The sequence below is a fragment of the Saccoglossus kowalevskii genome, chromosome 11, assembly GCF_978046115.1.
Source record: "Saccoglossus kowalevskii chromosome 11, keSacKowa6.1, whole genome shotgun sequence".
In the NCBI taxonomy this organism is placed as follows: domain Eukaryota; kingdom Metazoa; phylum Hemichordata; class Enteropneusta; family Harrimaniidae; genus Saccoglossus; species Saccoglossus kowalevskii.
The window spans coordinates 24,930,987-24,957,079 of NC_140651.1; the positions used below are offsets into that span (position 1 = coordinate 24,930,987).

At 34.8% G+C, this 26,093-nt stretch overlaps 2 protein-coding genes across 2 annotated transcripts; one reads left to right on the forward strand and one right to left on the reverse strand.

Moving 5' to 3' along the window:
- Positions 1 to 10,274: 10,274 nt before the first annotated feature.
- LOC146736564 (UDP-glucuronosyltransferase 2C1-like) lies at positions 10,275 to 14,417 on the reverse strand. The gene is made up of 5 exons (XM_085505305.1): positions 13,698 to 14,417; positions 11,897 to 12,125; positions 11,319 to 11,538; positions 10,996 to 11,074; positions 10,275 to 10,355 (listed from the first exon to the last, which is right to left on the reverse strand). Exons 1-5 carry the CDS (start codon positions 14,415 to 14,417, stop codon positions 10,275 to 10,277), a joined length of 1,329 nt encoding a protein of 442 aa, XP_085361431.1.
- A 2,701-nt stretch (positions 14,418 to 17,118) lies between these two features.
- Positions 17,119 to 23,649, forward strand: LOC102803196 (organic cation transporter protein-like). The gene is made up of 9 exons (XM_085505306.1): positions 17,119 to 17,550; positions 20,509 to 20,641; positions 21,003 to 21,171; positions 21,417 to 21,579; positions 21,820 to 21,914; positions 22,456 to 22,673; positions 22,903 to 23,017; positions 23,240 to 23,449; positions 23,571 to 23,649. The coding sequence occupies exons 1-9, from the start codon at positions 17,119 to 17,121 to the stop codon at positions 23,647 to 23,649; spliced, it is 1,614 nt and encodes a 537-aa protein (XP_085361432.1).
- Positions 23,650 to 26,093: the final 2,444 nt, after the last annotated feature.

Here is a 26,093-nt window from a genome sequence, read left to right on the forward strand (position 1 = left end):
CTAGAATGTTGTTTTCGGAGCTGCTTTCAAGGTTTTGAAAGAACTTTAGCCATCCGAAATAGAACGTGCCAGAATGGATATTAAGTAATATACTCTGATTTGATGTTTCGGGTATGTTTTATGTGAAGCAAAAATGTACGGCAAAGCCGCAACTGAAACGTTGCAGAATAACTTACGCTTCAAAATTTCTCATTGAACAACTTAGAGCACTTGAAACAAAAGACGGGATAATTTAATTCGAGTAGCAATTATCTAAGAGGATGGATTTTACTTTATTCAACTATGAACTTAATTTCGGTTTCAAACAAATCACGAATGCCCATTGATTTTAATGTCTTCTACTCAAAGGCTATCTTCAAATTTGATAAATATCAAAATACCATACTCCGACTGTATTGTACATGTAGACCCCTCATTAATATCGATCTTATAGTAAGATATTATAAAAGAATGTGCGAGAAATTTTAAGATTAAAAAAATCAAATGTGGAATTCTGATGTGGATGTTGTCTAATATTGACCTTAACCTTGAACGGTGAATTATGATTCAAATTGAAGGTAGTAATATCCCGGCTCACGAGGTCATAGTCGAAGTGTGAGCATCGTGTTCACATCGTCTGTTTAAGATATCCGCTTCTCTCAGTTAATGAACAGTAGGTTGACGTAAAATTACTGCGGTAAGCTAATTAACTGTTATTGCCATATTATTGCAACACTTATATTAAGGAAATGGATCGACCTCGACGGAAAAGAAAAAATAGACCGATAGACACAGATTTAATCTCCAGCTACTTCCAAGATGGCCGACCCGGCGAACCGACAGGTGGCACAATTACGCACGACACTTTAAAGCTATTGATGAAGGAATGTTTGCAAGGCTTGGAAACCAAAATTAACGTCGTCTATTTTGCAAGAGCAAAAAAAGATTTCTGAATGGGTTACTGCCGTTGAAGTTAAATGTACAGATTTGGTAAAGTCTGTTGAATTTACGTGTGAAGAAGTGGTTGACTTGAAAGCGTCAAACGAAATATTACAAACGAAATTCAGTGAGCTACAAACTGAACTAGAGTTAACAAAGTTACGTACAAGTTCAATTGAAAACTTTAGTATACATTCAGAGCGCTGCTCACGTAGCTATAATCTACGATTTGGTGGTATTACAGAACGGGATACGGAAAATTGTGCATCTCTCGTCCAAGACGTTTTATCTGACAAGTTTAATATGCCAAAAGTTTTAATAGATAATGCTCACCGAGTACCAGTCGATGTTAAAAGAAAATCAACCACAACACCACGTCATATACTTGTGAAATTTCCAATAAGACTAAGATTCGGATATATTTGTAGTTGTCGACCTATGTAAGGCAGATTATATAACAAAAAAAGGATTGAAAAAGGTCATGGATAGTGCCTTTAGAGCCGGAAAGAAAGTTTGTTTTTCAAATGGTATACTATTCATAAATAATTTTCTATATAAAAAATAATCTAAGTCGTATGCTATAGCCAGCAAGATAACAACACTAGCCTTTCTTTATTTTCTTTTTTCTTGCATAGGAAATTGCGGCAACTCTGACAGCTTTTCATTAAATGCTATATCTGACTATGTAAAATTCTCCAAATATATTAAGTACCTCTTTGCAGTTTGGCATGGTTACACTGGGAACAAGGTAACACACAAACAGTTCAGTTCCTTTACAGCTTTTCACAAGTAAACTGTATGCTAAAATTATGTATTCTCTCGACTTTAGTTTAAAAAGTAAATGTAGTTTGACTAGTAGAAAAGTGATTTGAAGATGTCAAATTAGCAGAGAAGATGTCTAGCTAGATCGTTCGTATGATATGCATCTTGGATGCACACATTTGTTAAAACTATACAGAGATTTATTTTTAAAATCTTCTCACAAATTATATCGTTTTCTTATTTGTTTTTTGTTTATACCCTATCTTCCCATTGACGGGGAAGTATAGTAGTAAACAATCTATGTATCTGCCCTGATGTTTGTAAGCGGAAAAAAAGTTTCCGTTATTTGTTATGTAAAGAGTTGATGTTTATCTCTAAAACTTTTTAGAGATAAACCTTTTGTATGACCTCTTGCCATCTCTATCTTGCCTTTTTTGTTTTTTGCTTGTTCTGTTTTGATTTTTTTTGTTAGTTGCTACCGTTGTAGTTAGCAGCTTGCTCCCATTATCCATGTCATTCTTCCTTTGTATTATTTTGGTTGGTGCCTTCTCTTTTCTTTTATTTTACTTTGCCCCAGTAATGAAAATGAAACGTAATAGAATGATTGTACCACAGAAATTGAAAATGTTATATATAAATTAATGCGTCCCTTAAAATGTTATCACTCAATGTGAGAGGCCTGGGAAATTGTCAGAAAAGACTGGGTATGTTCAATTGGTTAAAAAATACTAACTCTAATATTATTTTTCTACAGGAGACCCATACCTTGGAGAGGGATGAAACAGTGTTGAGCTGCAGGGAAATGGATGGTCACTTCATATTCTCTCATGGAAGCTCGTTAAGTAGAGGAACAGCCATTATTATTCGAAACATCAAATATAAAATCAATTCCGTAACAAGTGATGCCACGGGTAGAGTCATTATTATCTCTATTGATCTTTCCGACAAACCATACCTACTTATAAACTCATATGCACCCAATAACGAGGCCGAGCATACTCTCTTTCCGGAATCTATCATTACACTTCTTGACTATATCTCCATTGAATCAGATAAGGAAATAATTTGGGGAGGGGATCATAATTTTACAATGAATATACATTTAGATAGAATGGGGGAAACCCTTCACCCTGGCGAAACTTGTGTGAAAAACTTAAGGATTTATGTACAAAATTTGATTTAGTTGACATTTGGCGTTTACGAAATCCAAACACCAAACGTTTTACATGGAGATGCCTGAGACGTATTGACTATTTTCTTATTAGTAATTCAACCCAACTAGCAGTGAAGACTGCCGATATAATTCCTTGTGTACATTCAGACCATTCGGCCATTATAGTTACCATTGGCGATGAACGTTATAAATTAGGGAACTCCTATTGGAAGTTCAACAATAGCCTATTAGATGATCCTAACTATATAACTGTAGTTACAAATAACATTCCAGTTTGGATTGGATTGCAGAATTAGGCCAAATGGAGGACAATGCACTATTATGGGAGTTCCTGAAGTATAAAATTAAACAATGTACAATAAAGTATAGCAAAACTATATCTCGTGCTCGAAAAGAAAAAAGAAAAATCTAGAAAAAAAGATTCTTGAACTTGATATAATACTTGCAAATAATCCTATAAATGTTTTGATAAAAGAGGAACTAGAGCTGGTAAAAAACGAACTCCAAGTTGAATATAATCACATCACAGAAGGTGCGATAATCTGATCAAAAGCTAGCTGGTATGAGCAAGGAGAAAAAAATACAAAATGTTTTCTTGGTCTGGAACGGCGTAATGCTAAAAACTAAACTACTATGCTGAATTATATCGAAGTAGAAAGACTGGCAGTAATTCCATAGATAATCCTTTCAAACCATCTGTTACACTCAGTGATACATAGAAAGAGTTGTGTGAAGGCCTCATCACCAAACATGAAGCTCTTGAAGCACTAAACTGTTTTCCAAAAAACAAATCTCCTGAGAATGATGGACTAAGTCCGGAATTCTATTGCAAGTTTTGGCCCTTGATTGGAGACATGGTTGTAAATTCCTTAAATATGGCTTTCATGAATGGCGTTTTTTCAAAAAGTCAAAGACAGGGGATTATCACACTTATCGAAAAAAAGGATAAAGGCAAACGATTTATTCGTAACTGGCGCCCCATTACACTACTTAACACAGACTATAAAATTGCATCAAAATGTATTTCACGTAGGCTGGACAAAGTTCTCGCAAAACTTATTCATGAAACCCAAACAGCATTTATAAAAGGTAGGAATATAGGGGAATATTTGCGCCTCATTAAAGGCATTATGCAATACACAAAAGATAATAATCAACCAGGCGCACTAATGGCTATAGACTTCCAAAAAGCATTTGATAGTTTAGAATGGGACTTCATATACCACGCCCTTAAAACTTTCAATTTTGGCCCATCCCTTCAAAAATGAATACAAACCTGTCATTCTAATCCATTGAGCTGTGTCATGAATCAAGGCCTTAGTACTGGATATTTTGACATCAACACGGGTGTGAGACGGAGTGACCCCGTCTCACCGGCTCTCTTCATCTTGTCCCTAGAGCTGCTTTTAACCCAGTTGCGGTATAATGACTCTATCCGTGTCTGGCTGTGAAATCAAATATTCAGCTTTCGCTGATGACCTTACATGTTTTTTATCAGATCTTGAATCATTTGAAAATACGTTTGCACTGCTCGGCACTTTTCATTCCTTCTACAGGTAAACTATGACAACACAGAAGCCATGTGGCTTGGTAGTTGGAGGTCTCGTGTTGATAAACCTTTTGGGGTCACCTGGCCAATGACTCCTGTTAAGATTGTCGGGATATACTTTTCTTACAATTCTTCAAAACAAAATATTGAGGGCCCTTTTGATTCGTTAAATAAATGTTTGCAGATATGGTCGACTCGTAATCTTACACTAATTGGTAAAGTTCAAATCATTAAATCTCTAGTTATCCCGAATTTTTTATATTTATTTAACTTAATTGTCATTAAAATGGAAGATATATGTAAACTGAACAATCGCCCACACAAATTTATTTGGAAAGGTCCTGACAGAGTGGCCAGGAATACTTTGATTGGAGACTATGGCCAGGGCGGCTTGAATATGCTCGATATATTCGCTCTATATCACTCACTTCGAATTAAATGGATACAATCATTTCTAAATGAAAACAAGACTCATCCTTGGAAAAATATTCTAGCACACTCTGATCTTTAATTGTAATTATAAAAGGAAATATTTACCCATAATGCTGCCTCCTTTCTATGAAAGTTTACTCTACAGTTGGAGGAAAATTCATTGTCACGAGGTTGAGCACACACTAGCAAATATCATAATTTGGAACAACCAACAAATTCTAATAAATAACAAAAGTTTATGTTACCCTGATTTTATCTCAAAAGGTATTGTGTACCTGTGTGGTTTATAAGATTCCACTGGTCAGTTTAAACACTGGGAAGCATTGAGAGTCATTGGTCTGACGCAGAACCACTTTTTGCTATGGCGGGGAATAATCTCAGCTATATCAAGAGAGTGGAAAGCTTGTGTGTCATATATTATTAGACCACAATTACCTATATATATAACCATTAATGATAAATTTATGTATCTGAAGGATTTAAAATGCAAGCTAATACGGAAAATTTTGTCTAGCTTTTATCTAATCCCACCTAAGAGTACTCTTTTCTTTTACCATTTGCTGTCACCATGGAAACAAAACTTCAAGAGTTTCAGTGGAAGATAACACATAATGTCCTATATACAAACTCCATGCTACATCACATGAGACCTCCTCTTACAGCTTCTGGTCTTTGTACGTTTTGTAATAGTTTTGAAGAAACACTCCTACACTTGTTTGTCAATTGTGAATATGTTAAAAGCCTTTGGACTACATTGTGTGATCAATATGGAACAAATTTAAGAACCCCAGGTGCTCTCACATGTAAACAAAAATTATTAGGTGATACTCTGTTTTCTAAGCTATTGAATCATCTAATTATCATTACTAAATGGACAATTTACACTAGTAAGTTAAAAAACTGTTTACCCTCTTTTAATCTGGTTAAAATGAACATACATAAAATACAACAAATTGAACAGTATATTTTAATTAAACAAACCTCTATTTTGAAAAGTGGGATCATTTTAAAATTAGGTAATGATTTTGTTTTTGTTTGTTCTCTTCATGGTATTATTGTCATTCTTGTTAACCACTCTTGAGAGTCTGGAGAAATATGGCACCACCACACCCAGCTACTTTATTTTGTCATTTTGCATGTATACTAAGATCGCACATATGAGTGAATCTTAAAGAACCATAGTCAGGAGGAAAAAATATTTGGTTTTGTCAAAACATATATTTTGAGAACAGAATTTCTTTGTGATATGTAATTTTTAATTTTTACTATGATTTGAAATGTAACAACTTCCGACAATATATAAAGAAATAAACTGCGATATATTAAATAAAAAAAATGGCAAAAAAAAAATACCCCGGCTCCTGGTATTAGAGGAGGTCGGCCTATTGTACATTTGAATTATCGGATAATTATCTGATAATTTTCGATGTTTTAGATCGATATTAGACAGAGTCTACAGCTGAGTGGTGGTTTAATTTTTTAAACATAGAATTCTTCGATAATTATCTAAGAACTATCAATGTCTTAGATTGATAGGAAAACGTATAACATGTGTAGGTAAACAAAGAATGTTGGCCGAAAACACACAATATGGGAATGTGAAGATATAGTGTGAGACCTTTATATTTTTTGGCAATCTCAAAAACTTATGCAAACACTATGGAATGCTAAACGGAGTGTTTATTTATCTCTTGCAAAATAAATAAATAAACGAACGAACGAACGAACGAACGAACGAATGAATGAATGAATGAATGAATGAATGAATGAATGAATGAATGAATAATTTTAATTAATATGTAGATAAATTTGAAAATGTGCTACCGGGCATAAACAGCAACCTTGCAATTCCGCAACTGATGAATAACGTACAACTTTCATAAAAAGGGTAAAAGAAATTCTCCGATAATTATCGATCTAATATCGACCTAAAAATTCGATAGTTAGGCTATCGGAGGATTTAATGTTGGAAACACCCCCAACACACACGGATATTGTCAAATAATTGTCGAAGTATAAGACTAATTTGTTTATGTGCCCCCGGACTGTGACATTTATCGAGGAGTCGCCGCTGAGGAAATACATGTCACATCGATATTTCGGCATCTCGTATTGCAAATAAAGTAGTACTTGTCTCACATTCTTACACAACTTTCTTCATGAAGCAGAACAAATCCATCTCTCTGTACTCCCAACTCGTTTATCGCATTCCTTTGGATAAATCGACAGAAAAATCTTTTGTGTGGTGTTGGAGTTATCAATACCGCAGATGATTTAATTGAAATTGGGTGGAGTGAACAACAAGTAAAAGAAGCCGGGGTTTATTTTGAACATAGGATCGCTGTGGCCCAGCCATTTTAGGATTAAAACATGATCACAGTTATGCAACATCAGAATCGGAGATCATTAATATCGTAGGACTGAATGTTTGTGGTATGCACTCGAAAATTGACAATGAAATTTTCGTTGATTACATTAGACATTTTGACATTGTTTGTCTCTCTGAGACTAAAACTGATCAAATTGACCCTTTTACGATACCTGGTTTTCAAGTATTGTGTAAGGAAAAGCAAACTAAAAACTATCCATTTGGTGGCATTCATGGCATTTCTATTTTTTATAAAGATAGGTACAGAGGCTATATTCATGTGGTCCACAATCTGTCATCTGACCAATCTTAGGTTATGATTTTATTATTAGTTCTGTATATATCCCACACGAAGGATCTAAATACTATGATAATAAATTATTTGACAATATTTTACAATGATCTGATTAATATCAAGTGTTGATACGATTTGCCGACTTTATTGGTTGGTGATCATAGTGCTAGAACTGGTTTGTTGGACGATTTTGATCACTATTGTGTTACTGCCATTGAAGAGAATGGTTATATTTGTAATACAAAATTTGACATTGAGTCACTAGGCTTATGTATTGATAGATACAGCTGTGATAAATCAACAAATAACAATGGGTATAAACTTGTTGAATTATGTAAAAGTTTGGATATCCATATTGTGAATGGACGTACCCTGTGCTGACTCGAGTTTGGTAGATTATATACTTGCCTCACCCCAGTTGTTTATAAATGCTACTAATTTCTATGTTGATGTCTTTGATAAATTATTATCAAACTATGTATCCAATGCAACCCCAATTGTCGATATATCAGCCAATACAAAATGTAATAACACTGCTACTCACGTACGTCCCAAGTGCATTCCAAACTTGTCCCGGAAATATAAAGATTCTTTTGATGAAAATAAAATTAGGGAGATTGATGCTAGCTTCGCTGCAATAGATCTGGGTCAATTGGACCAGGTTACAATGGATGACCTCGTTAATGTTCATTAATCTATTTAAACAACTAGGCATGATGAAAGACATTAAAATCAGAATCAATAATAAATCTAATTATAAACGAAAAAGTAGTCCATGGTTTAATAAAAACTGCGACAAATTGAGATCTGAATATATAAAGAAGCAAAAAAGTGTTTAATTAAACAAAATCTGATAATGACAGGAATGTGTTTCACTCAATTAGTAAAGGGTACAAAAAATTGCTTGCAAAATGTAAATGGGAATTCCGACGTAAACTTATGTGAAACTTTGTACGATGAAGAAATCAAAACCAGAAACATTTTGGTCAGTTTTAAACAATTCTATTTTGGCTAATGATGAGAATAATATAATTGATATTGATAGATTCAAACAGCATTTTGATAATCTTGGACAGTCCACCAGTAAGGAAAACGTCCATAATTTTGATCCCAGACTGGTCACCCATTCAAATAACGAGGAAATTAATACTAGCATTACAGTGGATGAGGTTATGACTCAAATTAAAAAGTTAAATAATAATAAACAGCAGGTGTAAATTTAATTATAAATGAATTTCAGAAAAACAGTCGCGATGATATTATATCATTGATTGTACAATTGTTTAATATAGTTTTGGACACTGATATCGTTCCTGCATCTTGGACAATGGGCTGTTCTAAACCAATTTTTAAGAACACAGGTGACCCCAGTGACCCTAGTAACTACAGAGGCATTACGCTACTTAGTTGCCTAGGCAAATTATTCACAGCTGTTACAGGTTGACATCTTATTTGAATTGTGTGGGTTCTTTGGGTGAAGAGCAAGCAGGTTTCAGGGCGGGATATTCCACGCTAGATCATATTTTTGTCCTACACTCGGTTATTGATTTATATTTACATAATAAGAAACGAGTATACTGTGCTTTTATTGACTATAAAAAGGCGTTTGATCTGATTGACAGGACAAGTCTATGGTTTAAACTAATCTCCAACCATATAAATGGTAAAATTATTACAGTTATTTATAATATGTACAACCAAACAAAGTCTTGTGTTATTGACAGAAGCGTTAAATCTGATTTCTTTAATTGTAATGTTGGCGTTACACAAAGTGAAAATCTTTAGCCACTGTTGTTTGCTATTTATCTTAACGATTTTGAGTATTTTATCAGTAAGCACTATAGTGGTCTAAAATATATGCTAGCGAGATTAAAACATATTTAAGTAATGGGGATATAGAAGTATTTCTTAAGTTATTCACTTTATTATATGCTGATGGTACCATTGTACTGTCTAAATCAGAGACAGAATTGCAATCTGCACTAAATGCTGTTCATACTTACACTGCAATGAATGGCATTTAACTGTAAATGCTAATAAAACAAAGGTTGTTATTTTCTCGCGTGGGAAATTTTGGCAATGAAACCACTGAAGTAACATTTGATTATAATTATCTTGGCATAACATTCAATTATAATAACAAATTCACGAAAGCAATATGTAAACAGACAAACCAGGCCAGACGTGCCATGTTTAGCTTACTGATGACAGTAAAAACATTATGTCTACCCATCGACATACAACTAGAGTTATTTCATCAGTTAGTCATGCCGGTGTTATTGTATGGATGTGAAATATGGGGTCATGCAGATCTTTCCCAAATTGTATAGTATACGGTGAACTTGGGGTATGCCATCTTCGTAAGTTGGTGGAAATTTTAGGAGTACTATTATACAAAGTAAATCTTGAAAATTATCACATAGAATCGACAATTTATTAAAAGTGTTACATGACAGAGATATATACAAATCAGCCTGGATGTTAAAAATTAAAGTTGTTCTGGATACGGCTGGTATGTCAACTCTTTGGCTGATTGGGTCAAATGTAAATATAACGTGGCTTAAGCAAGCGATAACACTTAGATTATCGGACATGTATTCACAAAACTGGAATGCTGATCTGCTAGACAAAAAAGTCATTATCTGTGTCAGATTACATTTTGATACTCAATCCTGCACATCGTATTCAATTATGTAAATTTAGATGTGGGAACCACAATTTGCCCATTCTCACAGGTCGCTATCAAAATAAGGCCGTTCATGATAGAACTTGTACCTTATGCCAAGGTAACCACCTTGGTGACGAATTTCACTATATCTTTGAGTGTCTGGCCTTGAGTAAAGAACGGGAAAGATTTCTGAAATTATATAATAGAATTAGACCTAACACTTTAAAAATGCATCAGCTATTGAATATATCTAATGAATCGGAGCTGTTAAATCTTTCTAGATTCTGAAAAGATATAATGAATCGGTTTTTAATTTAGCCAGGTCAATTCTGACCACCGATTCAGTGCCATGTACTTTTATTTATTTACTTGCTTTTTGTAATTTTGAACCGGTGCCTTATTATGCATTTCTTCTAATTTATTAATTTATTTCGTGTGACGCTTCCATGTACATGCTTTTTTCGTTTGTATTATGTAATGTATATTATTTAGTTCTCTCATACCTCTATCGGAGGAAGCGGAGGGAATAAATTATTATTATTCATATTGCTAAATAATGGGATACATTATCGCTAATAATCTGCCGTAATGACAATCCACCGATATTTATAATGCTATAATAATAGGTCATTTGAACATTATGTATGGATATGGATATTACTTATACATGGCCACAAATCAACTTACAACTCTGTACAATAATTAGTAGAATTATACCAGATAAGACTGAAAGGAGCAGTATTATATCAATCAGGTAGTATTGTATGAATGACATATCTTTGGCATTGCTGTTCAAATGCTTCCCACCATACTTGAAAACATAGTTTACCCAGTAAGCAACGGTCTCTGACGCGTTCATTGGCTTGTCTTTGTACAGTTTTGAAAAATACATCGTATTTAATTTGTACCTGAAAATATAAAAGGTAAAATATGTTATTATCTTCCATTCTTTCAATAATTATACTGCTACTTGGCACAGTGAACTTATTCAATATTTAGGTTCCGATCGAAAGGCATATAATTTTAGGAGTTGTCCTATAACATGGGTGTAAAACGTAGCCATCCTCGTCAAAATAAATAATATCAAAAAATGGCATATGGATTTCCCGTTAAAAGTGATAATTTAAATACAGATATATGTAAAATACTCACGTGTTATTATTAACAACCTCCATGATTGTTTGGTAAAGACTTTCCTCAGTTATGTCACTGTAAAAAACTGTCTTTCCCATGCCTTTATTCTGTACTTTGGCAGCGTTATCAAAGTGATCAGCGCCTAATGGTATATTCACCATGGGAACGCCATGGTAAATTGCTTCATATATACCATTGGTACCTGCATGGTTTATGAATACCACTGTCTTTGAATGACCTATATGAATAAAACAAACAATTATAAGATGCAGAGAACAATACTGGTAGTGTCTTTTATATAATTAGAATTTGCAAATTGTTATATCACTGATAATTTGACATCTTTTTAACTGAAATGCCGAACTTCGCCCTGGATATGATGTAATGCTTTAGGTATGACGTCTATGGAGTAATACTGTGATAATCGTCTTCAAACATTATTGTCCATGTTAGTATTTTCCTACATGAAGGCGGGTACGAAAATGTTTGGGACTATCTAAATACATTGTATGTGTCCTTACATATGTACCACACTACTGTGCTGTTATTTCTGGAAGAATTTCGTATTAAGTGAAAAAATTGTAAAATTATCTTACCCAGTAAGTCATTTTGGGGTAACCATTTCATTACCTCGGTATTGTTCCCTATATTAGATGGGATACGTCCAGGTAATCTCCATATTACTTTCAAAGGTAACCTTGCAAGTGCTCCAGATAATATATGAGGTAGTTTACCCAAATAGTCTCCTGTTAATTTTGCGTACCAGGTTCCCATTGCCACGATAGCTACTCCATTCTCTGAATTCATTACAAATTGTTCGAGTTCCTAAAATATAAACACAATAAGCAAAATAATCATCTATATCCATCGCCCATGTATTATAATATGATTGACCTTCAGCAAACATAGTTTTCTATAGTTGTTCTGTGGGATTAAGTCACAACCATATTTGTAGCAGCAAAACATGGCTGTAATGTAATGTAATCTCACTCAATGTTTCATCTGAAGGTTCACTGAAAAACTTGTTTCTGAACATTATATGACGTAACGTGTGATACAAATTGTAAATATCATGGGTTAATATTGGTACGTATAGCTATCAAGCATTTTGTAAAAATACACTGCGCCGGGGTATCATCCTACCATATTAGAAAATGTGAATTCCAAATATGGAATGATTACGCGCGTAAGCGTCCTCTAATAATAAAAACAAACATGGCTGTCATCAGGGTTTGACAGGACTCCATGCAAAGACGTTTGCTGGTTCTGTTCTAAACTTTTTAGATTTTGGCATTCTCATGGTGTGTCGTTTGCGTCGGTCGATACTGCCCTTGCACACTGTTTTCGTGCATACTTTGAGGTATCTTCGTAATAACCTTATATTATTATACATATGTCACATTAACGCCATAAGTCACAGCGTGTATTTTGAGGTATTTTACGGGGTATTTTCATCATACCATATAAGGAAATGCGAATTCCAAATATGAAAGGATTACGCGCATAAGCGTCTTCTAATAATCGTGCTGATAATCCGCTGCGCGTCGGTCGATACTCTCGCTGTACTGCCTTCGTGGACACTTTGAGGTATCCTCGTAATAACCACATAAGATAAGTGTTTCGAAGAAGACATTGCGTCGTCGCTATGCCAAATCAAACAATTAAGCAAATACTGTAAAATACTATTAATGTAAAATACTATTAATATATTTTTGCTTGAAATTAATTTTTACTATGTTCACTAAAGGAATGATTCATAAACAAAATCCAGCGAATATATCTTTTTTCATATGTTTTACATTCAACTCGTCAAAAATCAGTGAAAATAAATTCCATACAAAACACCGAAAAGGTCTTTTCAGCGAAAATTAATTCCAGCTAAAATAAAGTATTTTACAGTATAAACGTTTCTATTTAGTAATACATAAGGTAAGTGTTTCAAAAAAAGACTTTGTCTGCAGTTTACCTTGATATTTCGAGTTTACCTAATAATAAATAACTAAGTAAATAAATTGTTATATTTACTCGCTAAAACATGACGTTTATATAATCGTCTTTGATAAGAGAGTGATCACATAACCAACAATATCTAATCCTTGAATGTATATGAGCACGACAATAACCTATAATATTTTAGTTTCCATATTGCATTCATGTGTTTCGAAATAATAATATATCACGGCCATTTTTAATTTACAAAATGGAGAAAGAAAAACAATTTTGTGATTTTTCGCTAATACTGACATTTATAAACTAAATATTTAACTTTAAAATGCAAGATTAAATACTATTGTTTTTAAAGAGAAATCATTTTAATCTGTGATAGCCAATAATTGGTTTTCACTTATATGTTATGACATACTTCCTCGTCGCGAATCTGCGCCGCCTGTTACTTACCTGCTCAAGTGGCATCGCCGGTTTGACTGTAAGTGCACCATATGGCACAACATTCGTTGAAAAGGGACGCGGAAAATCAAGGATAAAATCTTTGTTCCATAAAATAAGTTCGGCATCTTGTATTTCATAATAATTGTTGTCTGCTATAACTCCATGTTTTAGATTCAGTGCATGAACATTCCATATAAACATATACCGATATATCAAAGAATCAACAATGCCCAGTAGAGTATTGTGAACTCTCTCGATGAAACTCATTGGTATGGTCATACCTGTAGCCATGACAGGGATATATGAAAGTTGGAAAAGCACGTAGCGTTGAACATCTAATATAGTATTGGACAAACTAGTGTAAATGAATGGAAGGTCTAGCATCTTTGCAATCATTGAACCACATAATGAGACATCTTCCAAAATTACTAAATCAAAACGTTCAGACTCCAAGTGTTTCATAAAACTAGTGCGTTCTTCTAACATGCTGTCACAAAGATCGGTTAGCAACTGGCCGTATGCCAGGTAGGCTGACATGTTCATTGGGTCCAACAGCCCAGTTGTTAACATGGTTTGGAGGTTTGCTTCAAAATATTTTCGTGTCATGCTGACATTCACCATGATAGTCTGTGATGTATGTTCTGGTCCAATGCTGCATGGATGAGCGGATGACAGCAAATAGCGGACATAATGACCATGTCGAGTTAGCACGTCCCCCATTTGCAGCATGATAGCGTGATGACTGTACCCCATACCTGGTATGAAAAGGATACGACCACATGTAACGTCATTTAGGAAAAATAAAGAAGATAATACTAGTGCTGTGAAGAACAACATGTCTGCGCATTGTTCACAATACATACCCGTTTATTTTTAAATAATATGGTTTGTCGCGGCTCATCATTATTTATGCACAAGTATGGCAATGTATTCATTTTTTGACTCCGTGCATTCAATTAGTACTGCAATGTAACATTATACCGCGATATGTAATGCATACAAATTACTTTGCAATTAAATCAAGAGTAAGACGCAACTGAAACGGTAAAGTGTAATCGAATCAAACACCCCCTGCAAAAAATGGTACGTCCGAACAGGATTAATATTATAAATAGGCATGTCACAAAAATAGTCCACAAATGAAACGTGGCCATCTATTGTTTACTTTTAGTGCTAGCTGGGCATTTGATTGTCTAGGCATCTTGTGATCTAACTGCTGTGTGAATTATTCATGTTTGCAATAGTAACAACAATGGCAGATGGAAGTCGACAATAGGGTTAACATATCAGAACGTCGTGGAAATGACATTTCCTAAATGTTTATGAATTATTAAAACTATTTTGATTTTCTTCATACACAAATATATAGGATCACAGGAAAATGTGACTTGTTGGTATTTAAAGTACGTTTTAATGTGTTTTATCTATTTTAAGCGTAAGTTTTTTTTGGCGGGTGCGTGATTATATGCATGTGACTATTTTCCTGTGTGTTAGACATACATTCAACGTATTTACATTGTCATCTGTAAAAATATAATCAGAGGTTTAGACTGTAATGGTGACTAGATACCAAGCAACGCTTAGTCACGAGTTCTACTCTGGTGGCGCTACAACAGAAACGGACAGACGTGTGCGCAAAAGGTAAGAAATCATATCATTCCCGTGATTGCATTTTTCACTCTCCACTATTTCCGACGATCAGAAAACTCATTGATGGGAGAAATCATGACACGATGGATCAAGCGTTCTGGGTCTTTTATTATAATAACAACACCTCCTTGGTGTAACTTATATAGTTGATGTCAAGGTCATTTTAATGACAAAGGATAATATGTATGGTAGCGATGTATCCGCGTGTCACCTCTAACGCCCAGGACTAAACCTCGTGAAACAGACTTATTATTTTACGTTAGCAGTCTGTATGTGTATGTGTGCGTATGTGTGCGACAATTATAAAATACAGTGTTGTTCCAAACAGATGTCCGCTACATAGATACTGTTTACATTCCATTAGGGTGTCCAAAGGAAGTGTCAAAGTCCAAAGGTAAAATCGTCACGTGATGTATACAATGGCAACATAGACCATCCGATTGGTTACACTTTGTGTGTTCATGAATATCCCGAATGGTAATCTGAATTATTGTTTCTTTTTTCAAATGAATAAATATAAAAAAAAATCATACATAAAATCATACAATCATATCATACAATCATGTCACGTAGTCTTAAACTAGAAATATGGTTTTGTAGCAAATCACACTTTATTTAATTATCAGTATTTGAACTTGCAGTTTGTACATAAAAAGTTACATATCGGAAACATTTACCTAGGCAACAAATATTTAAATTTGAATGAAAGAAAACGAAAAATTGGTACCTAAGTAGGTATCAGTAGTATGGTATACTGTGAAATTAAAAACTAAATGTACTTTAATTCCAAAATAGTCATTCCGAAGAATGTAAATTATGTTTATATTGGATGAAATCATGCAAAGATAATGTAACGACATGTACATTGCGTTTGTTAACACAAGATTTGCCCTAATTGGTGAATAACAAAGTCGTGTATCTGCTCAACTAAACCAGTAAACTGAGCAGTGTGGTAGCGATCTATTCGTCTCACCTCTGGAGAGTATCAGTGTGTATTATTAACAACGTTAGTTTTAGATGATATATACCACGTTCAACCCAAAGACTGTGTTCAGTGAATAAACACGTAGTAATTTATTGCATTTCGCATTCGTTAGAGTCATTAACTAACTCGTGTTCAGCAAATATATATGAAAAAAACACATTCAAAGAGCCAAACAATATTCTAAATGCAATTAAAATTTTAGATCCGCGGAAATCGATTGGTCATGATAAATAATTGAATATACTAGTAGCATATTCATTCCATTTTATCACATTATCCCGATTCACAACTACTAACAGGCCAATTTTAATTCTGCTGATTTTTTTCAGTGGCATTATGTGTTATTTTTACGCAAACATCTGTCCAGGACAACTGGAAATATATTAACACAAATATAGTACACCTGAGACCCATAGTGAGCAGGTCTCGTTGTGACGACTACGGCGCTTCATTCCATTCCACTGTTCAAAATAGCAATGTCTAAATAATCTTCTCAATTTACGTTACTGTAACGCATAATCCAATATTGTCTCATATTACGAGGATACCGAAAAGTATGCACGAAGACAGTACAGCGGGAGGTTTTAACCGACGCGCAGCAGTGGCCGATGCGACGGCGTACTGCTGCGCATAACAGCCAAATAATAAACATTTCGTGAATTAGATAAACCAACTTGTTAGAGTTGATTGCTAAATAATACGATCTATCTCATCTGTTATATATAGGTTATTCTCCGAAATATTTTCGCTCTGACAGGATGAGACATTTCTGTCTTCATAGAAAGAAAACTAAATATGCAGCACTATGATGACCTATTGAAATACCACTTGGGTGAGTTTGGTGCATTTCAGAAACGCACGTTTTTCTTACTCAGTCTGACTGTCGTTCCAATTGGCATGAAGGTAGCTTCGTTTGTTTTTATATTGGCGGAAACTGACCATTGGTGCAGAATTCCTGAATACGATGATCTTATCGAGCAATGTGAATACATTAATGCTACAACAGATTGTGACTTGTTTGTGAAAACAATTACAATTCCAAAAGAGCCTGTTAGCGATGTCTGTGACACCACATGGAGATTCAGCAGTTGTCTTAGATATGATATCAACACGAGTGACGTCGTTGATTTGATTGATGTCTATGATAACCAAACGCTAGAGACACGGACATGTGACAGCGGAATGGAATTTGATACAACCCAGTATTCATCCACGGTGATACAAGAGGTAAGAATCTATTTTCTTCTATTTAAGGCCAGACTTTTATTATCTTTTGATTCGCGAACCCGCCAAATGAACAGGAGCCGAAAATAAAATAAAAATAAAATTTTATTTCAGCGTAATTTCTCGCGCCCGCCGACTTGTAAGTGCAAAAAATTGTTAAAAAATACTAATTTTTATCTTAATTTTTTTCCGCCCGCCGCATAACAAACCTAAGTTGCATTTTCGTGGGAGTAACATGATCAAAGTAACAAAGTTTCGCACAGATGAGAAACAAGGTTATACATGGAATAATATTTTATTTCATTTCTTCTCTCCGATCAATGATCTCACTTACAATTTTTCGAGAATCACACAAATCTAATGGAAAAAAGAATTATTTTATTTTGTTCCCGCACTCCTCAAAAAAATTGCCTTATAAAAACTCGAGAAACAAGGAATAACAAAAAGTCTGGCCTAATAATGTGCGCAGTGCAATTTTGTGTGAATTGTTTCTATATTGTATATTCCTTCTCTGTGATTTTGTTGAAACCAAAATTTCTTTAAAACATTTGAAGGTCGGATCATCCATAAAACCATACAGTACAATGACGTGCTTTATTGGAGTACGCTGATAGTTTAGGTTCATTAATATCAAATACTTGCAATATTATATGCATGTATGTGACTTCTATGTGCAGAATTGACAGATCACTTGACGAATATGATGACTGATTGACATATAATAGAAATCTCGTTTCCCGTTGCAGTTTGGCTTCGTTTGTGACTGGTATTATTTGGGCCCTATTTCAACATCTCTATTTTTATTGGGTCCATTTCTGGGTACTGTGATCATCGGTTACATGGCAGACAAGTAAGTAATGTGAAATAAAAGCGTGATTATTTCAAAAGCCACATACTTCAGAAAAAGATTTTAAAAAACTGACACATAAATTAAAGAGCGGTGGTCGTCGCGCCACGCATGCGCGAGATATGGGTCTCATATAAACAACGATGGCGACTTAGACTGCTGTGTAGGCGAACGCGTACAAACTGAGGCGTTACCAAGCTTTAACTATGTAATTTCTTTGGTGATTCGAAGATATGAAGAAGTGATAGGTGATAGTTAGTTCGGGCTCAAATCTCGTACTTGTAACTTTCATTAGAATCGTGAATTGGATTGTGGGAAAATCAATGTTTATCAACACATAATCGCAAATGCGCGGCGCGACGACCACCTCCCTTAGTAATTTCTCCATACATATGACAAGCAGAGTTTGTGTATATAGCCGATGAGTTGCGTTCGCACGATTTAAAAAATGAAAAGTGTGGACTTCTCATTCTTTCAAATCAACTAGTACACAGTATCTCTCAAAAAATGTTATTTACATTACAAGGGAATACAGGCCACTTCTTTAATTATGCAGGATTGGCCGACTTCCAACCTTAATGGTAAACATAACTATTTTTGTGGTGTTTGGCACGCTGCAAGCTGTAGTACGAAACGTGGTAATGTTTATGATATGTAATTTCATGATTGGTATACCGTATTTTGGTATATACTACCAATCGCTTTTATTGGGTAAGTTATATTTCTCTTGTTATATTTATTTTGATGAACATCTTTCACTGATACAACCATGGCTTACGTTTAGTAATTACGGTATCTGTACTTAAACATGTATACTTGTCGTTATATTGTAATACGCATATATGCATATGTCGTATTGTAATAATCATTGCCAAGCATTTCCATGACTACAAAATCATATATCAGAATTATATTTGTTATCGTTGTACAAGGAACATACTTTGAGAATGTCGCTCCTTTGGGGCATGTGGTGGTTCTTATATGACAGTGATGTAAATCATTACAGCGATAAAATTTTCAAAATTTATTTTGGTTCTGATTTCGTATGCAAATATGCACGTCAGCAAAAACTAAGCACTTACATCTTAAAGGGTGGTAGTCGTCGCGCCACGCATGCGCGAGATATATGGGTCTCATATAAACAAAGATGGCGACTTTGACTGTTGCGCAGATCAACGAGTACAAACTGAGACGTTACCGAGCTTTAATTAGGTATGTTTTAGGTGATTGGAAAATATGGAAGGAGTCACCGACGATAATTAGTGCAAGTCGCGCCCAGGTAAAACCTCATACTTGTAATTTTCATTAGAAGAACGCATAGGATTGTGGGAAAATCAATGTTTATCAACACAAATGTCGCACATGCGCAGCGCGACGCGCTTTAAACATTGGTATATACTTTAACCTATGGCACTTAAAATATTTAACTGACAGCAGCAATGCCAGGCGGTTAAAACATGTTTATATGATAATGGTTATTAGAGACACATTCATTTGTAAACAAAACGAATTTGTTTCAATTCCAAATATTAGTAAAATAGATATGCAAATAACTAATCATCTCGTAATTTATGCAAATCATATCTTTACATATTCTCACTCATATGTCTATCCTATAGCTTTTATTTTGAAAAGGCGAAATTGAGTCTTGAGGTTATCCACTCAAAGAATTTGACCACAACCTAATCTGGCAATAATCTAACCGCCTGTACTGTACAGTGAGTTAGTTAACTTTGTTAGTTCTCTGGCAATAAATACTTGTAAATAAGGGAAACATTTTTGTTTTTCTGCAATAATGTGATGAGAATATAAATAAATGTTTGTGATATAAATGAAAAATCATTTCCGAAATTGCCGTTTCCATGGATGCCAGTAGCACATATATATCAAATGTAATAGATTTGTCCATATCAAGAGTAACTCCCTTCTAAAAGGTGCCATTGAAATTCAGCCAAGCGATTTTGAGTTATAAACACAAAATCAATGTTAGGCTGTTTTTTTCTCCAAAACAACATGTATATAATATAATGCAGGCTAGAAAAGCACATCTTCACCAGCTAAACCTCCTACAAAATGGACAGAATTGTCATGATTCATTCCTTCTTTATTCTCAGAAAAGCAGTTTTGAAGTGTCTAATCGCGAGTTGTCCAGATCCGTAGGTCATCGGTACTTGTTAATAAACAAAGCTTTACGCACGAGTCTAACAGCTGACTTAATTGAAGTACGCCCTCACACATCGCGTTCAAGTAAAATGCAGTGAAAACAAAACATTGGCTAACAACAACCATATACGAACGCTGATAGGCTAATTGGTGGGGCATGTTTTCCCCGTAGTCAGAGCAATCCCTCCTGTTGTTTCCATAATACCTGGGTTCACGTCTCTACTAACGTTTAATGAATTGGTAGTTGCATAAACGGCTACCCAATACAAATTCTAACCAGAACAACGCTTACTAGCAGGCCCAGTTACACTAATTTGGTTGATATATCTACATTTCTCGCACATAAACGGTGTTTATAACATCACCAATCGTACAAGTCATACACATACAACCACAACTCGTATAGGTGATGACGTAAACACTAACACTCTTTTGTTATTCTCAGTTTCGGAAACCGTTGGCCCATCAAAACGAGGTACTGTCTCCATGGCGTTTATGGTATTTTACAGTTTGGGATATTGTATATTACCTATCATAGCTTACTATGTTCGTGATTGGTCAGTTCTGGTTCTCATTATCAACCTCCATCCTATCGTATACCTCTCCTATTGGTGGTGAGTATCACGTCCACGAAATTGTTTTTTCCAATTTATTTTATTTCAAATCTCCAGCTTAAATTGTATTTCAAAGTACTGGTTCTAAATTACCGTTCTATATGCACACTTTGTTTGTACGTGTGACAGAGCAAATTTTATGTGTCATGGCTCTATGTTCATCCTCATCGTTGTAAGGCAATACTAATATAATAACACCACCATCTGCAACCTAACATATAACTAGATGTCTCAATATTGTTAAGGATACTCGCTGAATCACCACGTTGGTTATTCTCGGTCGGCAAAGTGAAGAAAGCTAAGAAAGTCATGCAGCGAATGGCTAATGTCAACAAGGTCGTGCTTCCCGATAATATCTTCGAGACTGGAATGTTTGAAGGCTTGAACAGCAAGGACAGTGATTTGGGGGTAAGTCGTTGACATGTGCGTATTTCCTAGACCGAACCAGAATAAAATATCAACGCCATGAGGCACAGGTAACATAAATACCAACCGACTTAAACCAAAAAAGATCTCAAATCTTTCGCATGGCACTAATATCATGTTTATAAGCCTACTTGATGTGACGCGAGATCACACATTTTAATTCATTTTGGCTTAACTCGTAACTGAACATAATAAGGGACAGGAAAATCATTTTTGTTCCAGAATCCATCGCCAGAGAGTGGTACAACTGATACTTTTTTCAGACTTTTCTATTATCCGAATACTAGGAAGAAAACACTGATAATCTTTTATTGTTTGTAAGTTGTTCTCTAAAATAATATTCATCTATTAATAAAAACAAATGTTTTCTTTAAGATTTGACGACACATTATATCAATGTCGTCTAATCACCACCATTATAAATTGTTCTTACTATTTGGCTTATTAGTACTAGCTTTTCATCTATCTCTGCTTTTTTTGTGTTTACATCGTGGCTACCTGTGAAAAAAATCCGATATGCTTAACCTTGGGCCGTGGGAAACATCAATGTTGAGGGAAAATCGTTTTACAGCATATTTCTTGGTTAATACTGAGTGGAATAGTTATTTTTAGTCAACATAAAATGATGTCGAAAAAGTATGTTGGTAATAATAACTGCAGTATAGATGCAGTAGCAATGGAATTTGGATTTGATTGAATAACAATAATTGGAACAAGTACATGCGACCATATCTCGAAAACAACAATCAAATAGATGTTAGGCCATATCATTAATGTGAGGACAGATGTGCTGTGTGATTACAAACAATTATCATCTATGTTGTGACATTTATTATTTATATATTCGATCGCACTTAGATCTTCCATAACCTTGCTGTATTACGGATTGACATTCAACGTTAGAAACCTAGGTGGTAATGATTACAGCAATGCGCTCATAGCTGGCGCTGTCGAGATTCTAGCCTATTCCACTTCGATGTATTATGTGGAGACACGACTTGGCAGAAAACTCACTCTATGCATTTCAACAGTGATAGCAGCTATAGGGACCGTGTCAAGTGCATTTATACCTCAATGTAAGTTAACGTTATATATACCTACAACGCAGATATACCACATTTTTTTTTTGGTTTTGCTTTGTTCATATAATCATCTATCGTCCGTCGCCCATTCTTCAAATTGTCCCATTCTAGTTCGAGAACTGTAACTTTGTCAACGTCATTTTTACATGTTTTTGAGATCCTGGACCGAATTGAAACGTTTTTATGAAATATGTTGGATTGTAATTATAATTGTATCCACCAGGTGGGAACACATTATGGGTAATGGTTGCTGTGTACATGATTGGAAAGTATGCAACCACCACAGCATATGGAGTCACTCAGTTATACAGTGGAGAGATTTTCCCAACAACAGTAAGGTAAAAGATAATCCGGGTTTGCCTACTAAGTGAAAGAGACGACAGACACAAATCCTGATTAAGCTGTGCACACAGCTTTGAAACAATGTCCATTATATACAATGGAAAGTTGTGCAAGTTAATGCATTAGTGCAACAATTTGAATTCGGATCGAACTGCCTTAATATATTAACTATAACATAAAGTCTATTTCTTATCTTCTTTTGTTATATCCTGATTCAGGGCGATTGGTGTAATGTCTTCAGTGTCATTGTCCATTCTTGTCAGTGCTCTTGCTCCGCAACTTCTAGTACTTCGAAAGGTTTGGAATCCATTACCACAACTAGTGTTTGGTGGCTTATCGATCATATCAGCGTGTCTGGTGTTGATTCTACCTGAAACACGAGGGAGGAGACTACCTTCCAACATCCAGGAAGCAGAGATATTTGGAAAGTAAGGGAATTATTTGAGTTCGAATCACACAACTGCGCGTCGGTCAATACTCCCGCTGTACTGTCTTCGTAATATACAACCTCATAATATGTGTCTCTATATCAATATTGTATTCTGACAGAAAACAAGAACCTTCTGAAGAAATGGATACTGGCCTAAACGTTCAGGACAACAACTACATTGAGTTGAAGGCGAAATGATGATGCTCTGTCAACACTGTTCTCAAGTATCTGTTTCTATCAGTGGTATTATATGACCTTCATCGCATTAAAGTATGATTGATTTTCAATGTGACGTTTAAATAATTAAGTGTGCTTGGTCCATAATATCCGTTCACCGACCAGTGATTAAGTGAAACAAATAATTCATTTCACTGAGTTGGGCAAAATTACCTGATAAAACTTTATCCCAAAACCTGTTATACAGGATAAAAAGAGCTCTTCCTGACATAAAATCTTATCCGAGGCCGCGGCCAAAACACTTTATTGCGGAGGTTAACTTTATATCCAGACGAATTCGAGTGCTACCATAGGGACAATACGCAATATGCATGTTTTTTCACACATTGTTTTAAAATCATATATGATTAATAACCAAAATTATTGGACATATATTTTAAGGGCATATTATATATATTTAAATGCCAAACATATGTCTATATAAGGAATCGAAACTATACAAAGCTTTTGCATGAAATTAAAAAAACTAGTAGCTATTACATCTATCAGTGGCTTGCCTGTTACTTCGGCATGTCTAGATTTTTCACAGAAATGTAAGACATTGCACTTTCATTTAGCAACCTGTATCATTACTGTAGGTTGACTTAGGAATAAAGCTGTATTATCTGCGATAAGCTGGTGTAGGATCTTTTTGGGTCGAGTTGTCTAGTAGAATCAGTGTAAGCAAATGTCACGGTAGAAAAGAAAGGCGTCCAACTACAGGACAAGTTTGACCAAATAATAAAGACGATATATATATATATATGAACAACGAGTGGGAAATACATTTCGAAAGTCAATTAGGAAAAATGGCGACCCGAGTAAAGACCTATGCATATCAGATTGCGAACAATAAAGCCACAACACAAGTGAATTTGAAAAAAAATCTAGGATACACTTAGAAAGTCATTTCAACAACAAGAATTATTGGATCACCTCACGGTGGAACTAAAACTAGCAATACAAGCTGCATGATATGGTGCAGGAAAATCAACCAGATACAACAGAAACTATACAAGTATAATAAAAAGGTGTGGAAACCTACTGAAAAATGAACTAAAGAACAGAAAACGAAATATAGGACTGGTCTGCCCTACAAGATCGACTAATGATACACCAAATCAAAGATCATAACACACACAGGGGTCCAGATGAGAAGATAAGGAGATTATAACAATATATTACTGCGGTGTTTGAAATCTAATGCTCGTACCATTTATGGTATAAAATTTTGCGACAGTCTCATATTTTTTGAGGTATTTTACGATCAATATTTGTTCACAAATTTGGTACTGGGAAAGAGGGATCATGATCTGATTTTCAAATAAATGAGCTATAAATCATGTATGTATTGCTCAATGCGTGCACGCAGTACACAATGTTGTCAATTCAATATGTGTAGTGATTGTTCTTATAATATGCGCACACCATAATTGTGGCGAGTGACATACAAAATTAGAATGAGGACCACGATTTTATTTGATCTTATTTGTATGTTACTAAGAACATCAATGTAGAATGTGGCATTGTTGTCAAGAAACATTACATATATTAGACAATAAATCTAGTTTCAAACCAATAATTGTGCGAGCATGTGTGTCATTTTTTGTTATTTACAGGTCTGGTGGCAGGTATGGAATAATGTGAGTGCAAGGAAACTACAACAGGCTCGATGTTGTATTTTAGATACAAGGAGGAGATCAAGCGGACGTTGGATGATATGATGTAGTAGTGTGGTCCATGGCACTGTCGAGTAGAGACGTAGAGGAACTGTGTACTTAAACAGTATTCAAAACAAAGGTGGCAAAAGAGTCAACACTCGAGGGTGAGGTAAATGGGGTTAACCTTAGTGGCCGTTCTTTTTAAACTGAATGTGAGCCCAGGAAGAGCGATTATGTATACACACATGAATGTGTTTTACATATTTACTACTTCTTAAATTTAAACCGTTCAAGTGGCCTCATACATACATATGTCACGCCACTATACTTATTAGATTTTGTTTTTTGTTGTGCTCCATAGAATATTTTAAAGAAATTATGTCGGAGATAATGAAACAACCTCTAAATAGTTCTGAAAAAAAAATGTTTCACAGGTTTGAATGATACGGGAAATAGTAAAAGCTTTCCTAACTATAAGTACTTTCATCAGAAGCATGTAGTTGAATAACTGAATGAAAAAAATAAGGATAGTAATTAGCATGATATTGAGAGTCTAGTTACGTAACAATTCTGGAGGAGAAAAAAAATGAATAAGTGTCTGAATAATAATGAGTTATTGCACAAAGCATGAAAAACATATATTGAGACCATGTTTGACAGTATTCGTCCAGACACCACTTCACAACCTGGCTCCCGAGTCTGACACCCTAGAGAAGAATGTATCTTTCATAAAAGTTAAGGATAAGTTGCACTCTCACGTTCACC